The sequence below is a fragment of the Acanthopagrus latus genome, chromosome 12 (assembly GCF_904848185.1).
Source record: "Acanthopagrus latus isolate v.2019 chromosome 12, fAcaLat1.1, whole genome shotgun sequence".
NCBI classification, from domain to species: domain Eukaryota; kingdom Metazoa; phylum Chordata; class Actinopteri; order Spariformes; family Sparidae; genus Acanthopagrus; species Acanthopagrus latus.
Window position 1 is genome coordinate 8664479 of NC_051050.1, and position 14580 is coordinate 8679058.

Below are 14580 nucleotides of genomic sequence, written 5' to 3' on the forward strand. Positions count from 1 at the left end.
TAACGTGAAGCCAATGCCTGATGTATTTTATTGCTGAAATATGTTCCACTGACACACAGTGAGATCTAGAATAATGTTGAATGTATCATTTTAATGAAAGTTGTTATATTCAGATTTAGCTATGATAATGTCCTAAGCCTTACACATTAGTGGATGAATACCCCACAGGGTCTAAATAAATAAACTCTGACATGTCCCCAACCAGGATCCCTGTGGTGTGGCATCTCAACCAGAGCTCAGCGTTGCCATGGCACAAAGTGACATCAGATGGAAGCTTAGTCCTGCTGCACACCGACCACTCAGCACAAGGCAACTACAGCTGCTATGACAGCCAGGGGCTCCCCCTCCACTCTGTCAAACTCAGGCTGGGCCGTAAGTGCTGTTGTGACTTGTCCACCCTCACTGTGCCTTATTTAGGAATTACTACACTTTAACAGCTCTACTATACTTTGGGTCTCTCGCCACGGGACTGCAGCGTTAAAAGAAATACTCTTGACAGCGGGAGCACGCCTTCGTCCCCCATGTTTTAGCCCCTTCATGCAGACACAGCATCCCAATCTCTCACAGCTGAGTTCATTCTTTGGATAATTCATTATGAAAGAAGTTTCTGTTTCTCCTACTCAGACATTCTCATCCCTGTCTAGACTTTCCCTCAACATATTTCCCTCTTTGTTTCTTTCTCATCTTTTTTTGAATTCATGCTTGCTCTCTGGATGAAACAGGACGTTAGTGCAACAGTGATAATTTGAATAACACTACTGGTTTTCGGAGGAAACGGGTCTTATCGGCCATGACATAGACAAAGCCCTCCACTTCCTGTAAATGTTTCAAACAGGAAGCGGCTTTCTAAGTGGCCTTCCTTTTTAGGGGTAGGGAGTTTTCCATGGTACTGGCCAAGCCTCTCCTGAAACATTTTGGTTCCTGACAGGGACACCCGAGCTGTTCATTTTAGACTCGAGGACACGACAGAGAAGCTTTTAAAATATTCGTCTATTATAGCCCTTGAAATGAAAACAAACACCATCTCTGTCCTGTAAATGAATCTGTCTGACTCCCGTTTCCCAGATCCCCCTGGGCTGCTGAGCATTTCCTGTCAAGTGCCCAATCACACACATGTTCGCTGCTCATGGGTGGATTCGGTGAAGACATTCCTGCCAGCCAAGTACAATGCCTCCCTCAGGTAGGAGTGAGTTACTGCAAGTGATACAAAAACACCCAAGGCTCAAGGTGACATACAGAATGGGCTATGAACAAGCTAAATATAGTGCATTTGCCAGAGTAACAACTTGAATGGAGTGTATATATGTGTGCAATATGTGGAAACTTTCAACCATAATTTCTATAACCAAAGAGAATACAACACAACACAATTTGACCATGTTTTGTCTTGTTTTCAAGGGGGAATGGTAACGCGTGGATGCCGTGCATTGTGGATGTTACCCGCAAGCACTGTGATGTATATCATCCTCCGTTCTGGCAGACAATCCATACCGTGAGAGTCACAGAGACTAATTTCCTGGGGTCCGAGACAACATATGGCCGGTTTAAGCTACACGAACTATGTAAGATCAACTTTGTGACAAAACATATTTGTCTTATTTTAGTGAGAATTATTTGTATTGTGATGGCACTTTCATGAAACACATTAGAGACACATTTCTTTCTCTAGTGGATCATCAGTTATGTCATCTCTCTCTTGTTTCCATTGCTCCACGTTCACTTTAGTGAAACAGACTGTAGCATTGTTCAGAAACTACTGTTGTGATTGGCTGGCAATATTGCTGGCCTTGTCCCTCATTTAATCATTTGTTTTTCCCACACAGAACAAGCTTCATGCTTCAACAGAACCCCAATGTCTACTTGATAACACATTACACAGATAACCATCATTAATATATGGTACATTTATGGTTGATTCAAGTTTAATTAATAGTTATTTCACTGTGAACAAACAGTGAAATAACTATTTTAAGAAATTATTTATTACAGAGTTTATACACTTTACAGTTGCTAGATAAATAGTTTATAAAGCATTAAATTGACTGCTAAAATTGAAATATCTATTAACAAATTTAGTTAACTATAAATATGCCACACATTAATGATGGTTATTATAAATTGATACTGTGCACTGTCCTGATTTTGTCTAAAACTGATACACAGAGTTCATGTCCTCAAAGACGCTAAAATAGGTTTTTACTCTACGTAAAATCCATATATTCTATACACACATACATGCATTAATGATACAGCTTAAACTGAACAAACACTGATACACACGTTCATGGAAGCTCAGACATGCAGATCTAAAGATAAAACAAAGTATAGGAAGATGGTGTATCTTTATGAATATTCATTGAATACACGCACACGCAGGTGTGCACACAAAAACGTCATGGATTTTTAATGCTGTACGTAATTCTTATAGCCTGCTGTTGTGAATTTGCCCTTTAGCTCCTCATATCATGACCTCAATTATTTTGTTTTGTTGCTTCTCTGTCTACATGACCTTCTTGCCGCTTGCGAGCAGAGCCATTCACTGCGTCCCTGAGACATTCTTAAGAGCTACTGGATGTTTTTACATGAATATACATGAATAAAGAGGGTCAGGATTCAGAGAACTTTTGATTAATTCTGTTAATAGCAAGGTGATTCAAGGATGCAATATTTGAATCAAAGTTGGGTTCGCTTTATAGTCCTCAAAACTGCAAAGTTATGGCAACACAATGTCAGTTTGTCAGAGAGAAAAACAATGGCAACAATAAAGGGAAAAAAAGACACTAATAGCAACCAGTTGAAGAAATTGTGTCTTATTGTCTTTAAATAGTATGACCACCGCAGTGGAAAAAGTTTGGTTGAATCTCATATTCTTTCTTTTTTTCCGCTGTTTTTTCGCAGTGAAACCAGACCCTCCAGAGTCAGTGTTGGTGAAGGAGCTTGAAGGCTATTCAAAGAGGCTCTATGTCTCATGGAACTCTCCTTCTTCCTGGCCACTGCATGATGCCTTCCCCCTTGTGTTTCACATCAGATACAAGCCACAGGGTTCAATGTACTGGTCAGAGGTTAGTAAACAAGGTCCAGCATTTCATTTCAGTGTGGGTGGGGGTGCAATCTTGTCAAGACAAATACTGTAGCAGGGTGGCCATGGATCTTTAGAAAGTCTAAAAAAGTCTTTACATTTTTTCTAATAAAAAAGTTGTCGTAAATTCAGATTTGACGGGTTTAAAATAGTTTGGTCACATTACTGCGAAAATATCTTAAGTCTGACAGACCAAAGAAGGTTTTTCTTGTATGCACTGTGTCATCAGAGATGATTGAAGCAGTGTACTGGTCAAACTATAGCTAGCTAACCAGCCTACGAAAAATATGCTACCGAGGATTTTGGGGATCCACAGCCAACAGTGCCATCATCTAACCTTCGAACAACTTGATTTTTGATTGTCTCCCATGCTTTAAATTGTAGGCAGACATTAGGCTAACGTTACTTATACAGGAGGTATGTCAGAGGGAGGCATTAAGAACTTGGTGGGAAGCACGAGCACTGGAGGAGATCCACGCTGAGCGTGACTTCCTTCTCACAACACTTACTATTCACATTAGCTAATGTCTGCAACAATTAATAATAACTATTACAGCAAGCCCTGCTAATCACTATAGACCATAATCATAGATCTGAAGAGGAGCTGTCAACACTGCTGTCCAACAGAGGTGTGTGCAGCAGAGTCAGCAAAATGCCTTATCTTACAGCTGCCTTCTGAAAACATTATTGTAGGTTACAAAAAAAATGTAAGGCACTGCAGATGGATGAATGTCCTTTTTTTGTCATGTTTATGTATGTCCAAATCTCCTTTGCTAGCTGTGTAAACACCATCACTCCCCTAGTACTTCAAGCTCCTGCTCCTGGCTGCTAACTGCATAGCTAACTGAGCTAACTAGCTAACAGCATCAACAGATATCAGCAGGTAGCGATTACTCTAGTGATATACTGCCCCCAATTTGTTTGGAATATGCATCTGACAAGTGGTCGATTCTTAAATACTGCACCAGTAAATGTCTCATCAAATCAGGTGATGACCAACTGCAGATGGTAGGTTAAATTGTAATTATTTATTTATTCATTGTAAGTGTATCTATAGGCTATATTTTCTTGTCAGAATACTTTTTTGTTATATGAAGGGGTAAACTTTCCTTTTCAAATCTGGCATGCATAAGATGACTGTTTTGGTTTCCTTTCAACACGTTTTCACTTTGAACCAACACAAACTGAAGCCAAAACCATAAAAAAAAATGATATGTTGGCAATGCAGTTCCCAGGAGCTGTTTCCTTATTTGAACTTTCTTAACTCGTTCATGTGATGCTAGCATCACAACAGCAGTTTTTGTCCTCGTTCAGTGCTACTTTCTTGTTCTCACATTGCCCGTCCTGTGTCTGTCTCCATCAATCAGATTTACTCTGATGTTAGTCCAGTCATCATATTTGACGCCTTGGCTGGCCACCTCCACCAAGTTCAGGTTCGAACACATGACGAGGTGAACTCTGACAGCCAGTGGAGCGAATGGAGTCCTCTTCTTCTCGTCAGGCCATGGGAAGGTCAGATATACAATCCACGAAATGTCCATTTCCAGATTAAGTCATGTTGCTTTTTTTAGCACTTTAAAAGTGATACATATGAACATAGTGTTTTACACACATCTTATCGGTGAATAAATGTGTGTGTTTGTGTGTGTACATCTCTTCTTACTACAGTCCACACCACCACTGAACCTACAGAGGAACCACTGCCAGATGATGATGATGATGATGATTATCCTGAAACGTCCACTGCAAAGTCACACAGTAAGACTCCTATTCATTTCAGAAGATAATTACACTTTAACTATATTCTAGAATTGTGTGTTCTTTCTTTGTAGTACAAATGTAGAACAGTTGCTGCATTACTATTGTTATGAGTCTGCTACTTTTTCCACTCCTGTTGTTTCTGCTATAATAACCAAAGCTGCTACTATTACTATTACTAGTACTGCTGAAGTCCCTCTCCAGCCAGTGTTGCTTCTTGTTTGACAGTTAATGTCTTCTCTCAAGCACAGAATAAGGTTGTGTTTAATAGTTGAGGTTATCTATTTTATCTGTAGCAGCCAGGCTGCTGTTCTAGCAAGTTTAAATTCATTTGCATAGATAGTAATAGCATGGATATTAGATGAGGTTAACAATAGCATGGATAATAGCATGTACACAGATAGCATCTATATGACCCTAAGCTGGCAGTGGCATGGATATTAGTGTAGATACAAATAGCATGGATATTAGCACAGACAGTGATAGCTGTCACTCGAACGGAAGTGGGCACGCTGTAAACTGTACTGTGTATTTACTCCACTAGACAACTTCACTACTGAACTTTCCCTCTGCTACCATGAGCAACACCTGTCTGCTTTGAGCACAGTATCGGTCACTCTCTCTCACACTCAACCACAAACGCACGCATGCACGCACGCACGCGTGCACACACACACACACACACACACACACACACACACACACACACACACACACACACACACACACACACACACACACTGAGGACTGCCCTGTTCTTGAACTCTCTCCCTCTTATAAGCCACATTAGCCAAGCTTGGAGGATGACATATGACTCAGATGACCCAGATTCTAATATAACCACATGTCATTGTTCAATTTTAGCAACAGCTTATTTTAGTTAATAATGAAATTATTTGTCCAAAAGTATTTGATATACAGATATAACATTGTCAGGGGAAATGACTCAAAATAATATGAAATACACTGGAGTTAAGTGCTGACACTCTGCAGTTATCGTTACTGTGTATATCCGAATGATACGTTCTCAGTCTGGGTTTGAGCCTGACGAGGTGGAGAGTTTGAATCATAGTTAATCAAACAGCAGAATGAGTGTATTTCTATACCATTTTTCTGCAGCAACAAGAGGCCACACCACTCATTAGCAATAAGTCATTATTTAATGTTATTATACTCCAGATAGATCAGTGCAAGTACCTCAAGTCTTGCTTCATTCTTCAGTTACAGTAAATTGTACTAGCAGGATGTTACGTTTCTACAGTGAGTGCTGGATGAAAAGTTAGCAGCTAACATATACACAGGCCGAAACACGGGGAAAAGAGGCTGGCAGTTTCGAGCATGCAGATGTAAACTATACACATGCATGATATTAAACACTTGTAAACATGCACACGCACGCACATACAGTATACACAAGGAGACAAATACACACAGTTTTGGCAGCAGACTAGAGGCTGATAGTCGCTGTGACTGATGCCGTCAGATCTCTGTTAGCTGCCCTGCTGTGAACCAGATGTCTTCTTCTGTGTGTGTGTGTGTGTGTGTGTGTGTGTGTGTGTGTGTGTGTGTGTGTGTGTGTGTGTGTGTGTGTGTGTGTGTGTGTGTGTGTGTGTGTGTGTCCAGTGTCATTGGCAGATGTGCTCATAAATTGTTTCTTAATGGTATAAATACCAAATGTTTTCGGGCACTTCATTGTTGATGTGTGTTTCTGTGCTCTATGTCTTTGCTTTGAAAGGGAGTTGTTTACTCCTCTCAGAATGATAAATGCATGTTTGTGTGAAAGCTGTAAAGGCTGATTTAAAATTAACTTCTCACCAGAGACTAATTAAATCACGGAACACACACATACCGCAGGATTTTTTATTGTTTTTTTTTTCTCTCTGACACACACAGAGGATGAAACATGTGCAAAAATATGAAATACATATTTTCACATGGTTTGATTTTGTTGTTGAGTTCTGACAAGACATCTTCTTCGTATCCTTCAGTCCTGTATCTGTTCCTCTGTGTTCGGCTCAGTCCCACTCTTCAGCAGCTCTTGTTTTCTTTGTCCCTCCCTCTTCCCATTCAGATCCTGTAGCTGAGGACGAAGGTAATTTGGGTTTGGTGATTCTGCTGGTTTTGTTCTCCGTGGTCATCCTCACCACCGTCCTTTCCCTCATCTTTGTTGTGTGGTAAGACTCACACACACACACGTATCCCACATCCTTGAGCCACAGCTGTGAGGGCTTTCGTTCTCTCTGCCTGAGTGAGATCTGTCTTTTGCAAAGCCTGGCATTTACACAAACACTTTTTCCTTGCCGTTTTATGTTTTCAGGGTGAGGCAAAGGCGGCGTGATCATTTGGCAATACAGGAACTCGCGTCTATGGTCAAGATGAAGTCCATGCCAATCTAATGTGAGACACATTGTTTTCAGCTTTCAACTTTTTTTGTTGGGTTTGTCAGATTGAATTTTCCCCTCACGTCTGTCTCTGTTGCACATGTGCTATGAATATGTTGAGTTCTCACTGACGGCCACACATGGTTGTTTGCACTCTTAGTTTAGCTTGTTTGGCAGATAGCTGTAGACCTCTGGAAGGCGAATAGCCTCTGTGGCTGAGCTAATTAAAAGTCCTAATTAAGTGACACTTCTTTTCAAATTTATAAGACTACCACAAAATGCCCTCAAATGGGAGCTAAGCCGGTGAGAAGAACGTAGCAAAGCCGCCTCAGTTAGAACTAAAATGGTTCAAAGCGCTGCTATAAACATTCAGACGGGCCGTCAGATAGCCAGCCAACTTGTGATTATAAGCCTAACATACACACTCAGAGATTATAACCCTGTAAGTATGCCTGCGTATCTCCCATCCAGCTCTGTTATTTACATCTGTGCTTTTCAGGCAGCGCTTAATTACATTATGATTTATTTATGTTTTTTAAAGTTGCGTTTTCTCTTCCGTTTTCCTCCATCTGCTCTCATGATTCTTCTTTTTTCCTCTTAACCTCTCCCTACTTTTTTCATCATTTTCTCCTCTCCTCTCCTCTCCTCTCCTCTCCTCTCCTCTCCTCTCCTCCTCTTCCTCTCTCAGGTTCATTTAAAGCATCCTGTCCTCGTTGGCCCGTTCTAGGGCTCCCTCCGGAGAGTCAGCCTCTGCCTTCACCACTGTAGCATGCTGGCCGTACATACTCAACTACACTACCCAGAATGCACCTGCCACAGTCCATCCAGGACAACAGAAACTGACGTATACAAAGGAACCTTGCATAGTAGGGTGTATTAGCTGACTGAAGGGTGCCTTTAGTGAGGTATCCCTGGATGTATTCAGTGGACCCTTCTAATGACACCACCCACAATGCATCAGCAGACTCCACCCTTGTGCACTGGGGGCAGAGTAAACAGAGACTACTCTGTTTCTCAATGTTCACTTCAGCAACTTCTATACAGTTCACTCTGCGTCAGGAGTTCACTCGCAACCGATGCTGCTTCACGTGGACTGACTCCTCAGCCTCGCCGGAGAGGAGCGATGTTTTTTATTTTTGAACTTTTTAGCAACCCGTAAGGACAGGAAGTTCAGCTGCCAAACAGGAGAACAGACACATTTCTGGGACAACTTTTTTTTCATCGGTTTTCTCACCAAGATGTCCTCACGTTCTTTTGTTTGTTTGTTTGTTTTGCTTCGCTGTGAGATGTAACAGACTCATGTGCGTCCGTTATGACACCGACTGACCGACCGACTCAATGCTGTGAAGGAAGCATCACTTCTGCCAGTCTCTTCGTGTGCGTCTGGTGCCAAAGCAGCGACTATGGGCATTATGGTCTCAGCTGAGGGGGCAACCTGTTACTGGCTCCTGACCTGAGGGAGGGATATGGAGTAAAAGGTCCAGGGCGGGTGGGTTGGGATATTTAGACTTTATTTCATTTATGGCAAGTGATTTTATGTTGCATGATATACTCGTTTTTGTTGTCTGATGTCTTGTCTAGTTTCTTTTGTTTTACCTCTTTCTATTCATCCATCCACTGTTCCTAAATGTGTGTGCATGGCAGACACACATGCAGAGAAAGAGAGACATTAGAAAAGAGACACTGGCCTTTCACAAACCACCAGCATTATGACATTACATGGATACTTTCTTAGCTAGAGAATAGTAAAAACCACAGTTTTTAGCTTCCCTTCCAAGACTCCAAATAACATCAGTAAATTCCATTTAAAGTCACTTTTATGAAAGGTCATACAGCAGCGTTTCTTAGAGATTAAACACTGTTCATTCAGGGATAAAAGTGTATGAAAAGATGATTTCTGTCCTAAAATTCACACAAACAACCTTTAAAGAACAACTTGACACGAGGCTGAAAATCAGCGTTCTGCTGTCTTCTGTGGTTGAATGCTGCCACACCCGGCACCTTCGATGGGTGGGGTGAGGTTTGGTGAGTTTGTTGCACCGGTTACCAAACAGTGATGTCGCAAGGTCCTGGAGAACACCGTTCCATCACTGGGACAAAAGGGAGAGGATAAACCACTGGAGGTCAGCAAAAACATGTTTTTCAGTGGGCGTGAAGCTACTAAAACCAAGATGGCACACAGACAGCTGAACAGTATGTAATTTTACAATGTTTCACAGTCAAAACATACTTAACAAGACAGTGTCCACTGTAGGACTGAACTGGTTATTTTCATGACCATTAAGTCTATGGATTATTTCTTTCAATAAAATGTCAGAAAATTGAGAGAAAATTCAGTTTTTGACATCTTCAGACTTATTTTATCTGATCAGGCCAAAGATTTTAATATTGAATTATCGGAAACTGGGAAAAGCAGCAAATCGTCACATTTGGTGAGCCAAAACAGGCAAATACTTGGCAGCCTGTTGATACATGATAAAAACATTGAATCAAATAAATCAGGAGGCGGCAGGTTTTGGGCTCTGCGGAGGCGACCAAAGTCCATCCATCCATCCATCCATCATCTGTACACATTATATGTACGCCGCTTAATCCTCTGCAGGGTCGCGGGGGGGCTGGAGCCTATCCCAGCTGACTTAGGGCGAAGGCAGGGGACACCCTGGACAGGTCGCCAGTCTATCGCAGGGCTGCGACCAAAGTCACTTCAGCTAATTAAATTTGGCCTAAATGAGTGAGACCAAGCAAATACTTGTTTAATGAAAAATAAATATCAAAATAATTTAGATAATAACACACTTCCCCGTCGCTCCCCAACACTTTTGTCAACTGGACACATTTAAAGTCAGAGTTTGCGTCTTGTGTTAATCATCGCTCCAAGTCCGGTAAATTGGGTTCTTATTTCTCGGGAAGCATCTGCACATCGTTTCCAGTTATTGGACCACGTTTTACATCTCTGGCCGGCTCACTGCAGTTTGAGGTCTGGCAGAAGACGACGAATAATATTAAACCGGCACAAACTCAATAGCGTTCCACCGCTTCAGGGTTTGAACTTTAATAATCAAAAGTGTTGTTTATCACCCACTGACTTTATTGACATTCAGCACTCAGGCTTTTGCGGCATCATTAAACTTATTGTAACCCCCTTTTTTAACGTGATAAAGCTACACAGTTGGTCAGACAGACTCATCTCTGATTAGACTGATGTGACCTGCAGATAAGAGTAATGAGAATAGGAAAACACACATCACTGTTCACCACTTTAAAGACCAGAGAAGCAGAACGCACCCAGAAGCTTAAAATAAATAATAATTAATGTGATGATATTTTACTTTTCTGTTTCATTTTGTTTTTTCTTACATTATTTTTTTTCAGTGGGTGTTTGACACAAATCAACCACCGGAACAGTAGCAATGAGCAGCTGCGACACAGTGTCGGTGTAGTCGATTGTAGCGGTCGATGATGAGAACGTGTCCGTGGAGCCGTCGCTTATCGGTCAGTTCTCTCATGGCCGCCGAGTTCATGTAGCTGAATCAGAGCACGTTTGGTCGGTGGGTGCGGACGTGAGATGAGCACAAACACAACTGATTGACAAGAGCGACTCTCGCTCACTGTACTCGTGTGTTGCGTTCCACCGACTCTTGAAAAAATGAATGATATCTGGGCGGCCAGTGCGAACCGTATGAAAAGCCCTGAAATACCTCCAGTCGACTTCATCTGTTTCGTAGTTTTGCTTTCGACAGCTGCATCTACAAACCTTGTGTCCTGGCTGACTAAAACATTTCTTGCTGTTGGTCTCTTGGTGACACTCTGTTGATCCAAAGCTGTGTAGTTATCAACTGATTGATTGATTGATTGATTGATTGATTGACCGACTGAGTAGTTTGTATCAGGAACACAAGGTGCATCAATGTCAAACTGTTCCCAGAACAGTTTGACAACTGTATGTTCTCTCAAGCTAGCTCCACATATTATGCATGGATCCAATTGAAGCTTTTTTTTGTTGTATATTATTGTATATCACACTTTAAAAAAAAGAAAACATTTCATGTATGTTATTATAAGTGATGTTTATATGTAGAGAAAAAAAAAACATATTCTTTGGGATTGTTTTGCAGACATGGTTTAACTCTTAATTTTTGTTTTGATTTGTAATAGACAAATTATTACAGTTCATCATATTATTTACACTTCAATGATGAAACCCATTCGGCAAAAAAAAGAATATAAGAAAAAAAATCTGAGAAAATGACTTTATATATACAACTGTACCTTCTGTAATTCCAGATTTTCCCACAGGAAATGATGTGTTGAGTTGATTATCCATGTCTGGAGAACCTTCCCATCATTGTGTATTTGTGTCTGTCCACCCAGTTATATGAAGCTGTGTTACTGTACGATTACTGTATGGACAGTGTGTTTACTGATGTCGTCTTCGTCCAACTTGCTTTACTTTAGTGTTCAACTTCATTTCTAAGCAGTCAGATGAAAGACGAATTAGTGGTTGTTGTTTCTTTTTTTCAGTACTTCTTGAACTCCCATGGCAACATTCACCAACAAAGTTAAACTGTTTAATCTTCTAATTATATCAGACAGAGAGCTCTTAACTTTCTGTTTGAAAGTGGAGAGAATTGTGTGTAGATAGATATCAGGAGGGTGTGAGCCAGACATCTTTCAGAGCTTGTGTAAACAAAACGGAACAAAAAAAAAAAAAAATGACATGCAGTTTCGCTTTAACAAAACCTAAACAGTCCAAATGACACCTGCTATTCATTCTTTCAAACTGGATTTAAAAAATCGAAATTTAGCGATGGATGAGTTGGTAGTCACTGAATCTTCGGTTGTTTTTATCCCCCAAATAATAAAGGTGAAAGCACGTCTGTTGTTCGACTCGTCTGCTCGCTCAAGCTGTTGCTAATGCTGTTAATGCTATTAACACTGCTTACCCTCGCTAGTGAATGTTAATGTTAGGCTAACTAGCTTACACTATAATGATTCTGAATTGATAGTTTTAAAGATGTTTTCTGGTTGCTAATGCTAGCTAGCTAACATTAACATCGCTAACGTTAGCTAATGCCACATGTTCTAGTTTATTATTTTTTTTAGCTTGGTTTAAAGTTTTTCTCCAATAAACTGGCAACTACAAAGACTTTTGATCAATGAGGAAACGCATATACAGTATATCATGATTCATAATTCACAATCATAAATATGTGCAATATTTTGATTTTGTACCTTTCTCCAAGCTCTCTGGATTTATTATTTTTTAAATGATTTGTCCATACAAAAATGTAATCAATATCTTAAAAAGTTGCTAATTTCCTTCAGTGCATTATAGCTTAATTAAATGAATATTTCCAGGCCTTCCCAGACCTTCACGGTCTGCTTGAAGTGTCTTTAACATGACCTGCTCGCTCACTGTAACTAACAGTACTTTACAAGCTATTTAATACGAGAGAACTCTATAAGTCATTTTAAAATATAGGAAAAAATAAAACCCAGAGTGCTTTAACTAGTATAAGGGGATCCATTTTCCTCACTATTGCAGGGTTTCACAACGTAACAAAGTTAATATTTTTCCAATCTAAACAGCAAAATAAAAGTCATATTTTTCTCTCTCAGTAAAACAAAAGAAAAAAAAGTTTTCATGATATATAGTCAACAAGGTCAGATTTTATAAATCATCAGAATTTCATGTGGGACAAGTGCAGTCTAGTCGTCATCATGTATTTGTGTGTAACGTGTAACCTCTGACTGCCACCTCCTCTGTTTCACTCTAGCGGCGTCTTCTCTGTTCTTGTGGTATTTGCAGTCTTTCTTTGTTCCTCTGCAGTATGTGATGGCAGGTGGAGCCTGTTGGTTTCAGTTCTTATGACTCAAATTACACTCAGGCATCCATTCTCAGATGTACATAGTCCTTTTTTTTAAATGCTTAATGTGTACGACAGATATCACCATAAGCTGTTTTATTTCTTCCTGTCCTTGTATGTCTGTGAAATAAATACTATTTTATCACACTTCCGTCTCCTTAAGCTTTTCTTCCATAGCTTCAATTCTTCTTTTAGTTAAAGTGCACCTGTGTTTTCATCAGAAACAAGTTAGTCCATCTCCTTCTTCTTCTTCTTGCTGACAGCTGAGTCTTTGGTTGGTTGTCTCGTTTGTGGTGAATGCTAACAGACCTAACACTTCAGTTTATGATGTTTCAGTTGACAATACAGCTTGCGATTGTCCACGAATTGACCGAATTTCCCCTAAAGCCTGGCGCTTCCCGTTGCTGTCTCTTTTCAGAAAGTTTCCACCATCTGATTGTGGCGCTTTCCGATGAATCGCGAATCCTCACACTGGCTTTTGTCGTCTTTGTGAAAGAGTCTTTTAAGATGTGCGACTGGAGGGGAATTGCCTTGGTATTCTGGCTGCCTTACCGCAAACATGTCGTCATGCTTCAGCATCTTCAGAGGAGCAAGTTTCAGAATTACAGGAGTGAATAGTTTATTGTGCTCCTGGTCGCCGTCGATGGGGAGGTGGTCCACGTTGAAGCCTTTGTAGATGAGGAAACCTTTGCAGAGGAATGTTTTCGCTTCATTGTGTCAGGTGGTCTAAAAAGTAAGCATTGGCCCGGAGAACAATGGAGGGGATGGTGGAAACAGTAATTCTGTGTAACTTGCATGCGGTGCAGTGGAACCTCTGACTCGGGCTAAACGCTTCCTTCCTGCTGTGCTCAGGATATTCCCAATTAGCAACGATGGTTCAGCACAATGCCTTTGACAGAGACCCGATACAAGTCCTCAGACGAAGTGCGGTAACTGCTCCTGCTGATAAGTGGGGACATGTGACTTTTGCCTCACAGTGGTCACTGCAGCCACAAGTGGCAATCGCAGGGTAGATCACACGTCCAGTTTCTGCTCACATCACAAGATTCTTTATAGTCTGTTTCAGACACCGTTAGTATGTGTGATCAAGAGCGAGTGGGACTGGACCGCACGCTGGAAATGTGGAAACGAGGAACTTTTCTTTTAGTTCACTGTAAAACCAGTCCTGTAAAGGTTCAGTGTGTATGGTTTCGGATATAATCGGTATAATATCCTAGAAAAAAGAACTGTTTTATTAGCTTTTTATAGGCCTTCTATCTGCTAAAAGAACATTCCTGTTCCACTTATTCGCCATGTTGCTCCACCATGTTTCGACCCAAATCCCCAGAAAAATCCTTAAAGGCCACACTTTGTAATTGAAACCGCTTGTGTTTTGCATGCTGGCCTGAAAAGACTTTAATGCCACAAGCTTATATTGTGAAAAGGGCAGCTGTAAAATGGTGGATACATCTTTTTAAGCATGAAACGACTTGTTTGACTATTGATTTGCTCCAGT

The 14580-nt window shown here is 40.7% G+C and overlaps 1 protein-coding gene across 1 annotated transcript in view; it reads left to right on the plus strand.

Moving 5' to 3' along the window:
* il11ra (interleukin 11 receptor, alpha) overlaps nt 1-13232 on the plus strand; it is a 50266-nt gene extending 37034 nt beyond the window's left edge. Inside the window, exons 4-12 of the mRNA XM_037116487.1 lie at nt 206-372; nt 1066-1180; nt 1399-1562; nt 2899-3062; nt 4447-4591; nt 4748-4837; nt 6909-7011; nt 7155-7234; nt 7907-13232. Coding sequence (XP_036972382.1) covers nt 206-372; nt 1066-1180; nt 1399-1562; nt 2899-3062; nt 4447-4591; nt 4748-4837; nt 6909-7011; nt 7155-7233 — 1027 coding nt within the window. The 3' untranslated portion in view covers nt 7234; nt 7907-13232. The remainder of the gene's footprint in view (nt 1-205; nt 373-1065; nt 1181-1398; nt 1563-2898; nt 3063-4446; nt 4592-4747; nt 4838-6908; nt 7012-7154; nt 7235-7906) is intronic.
* The last annotated feature ends 1348 nt before the right edge of the window (nt 13233-14580 follow it).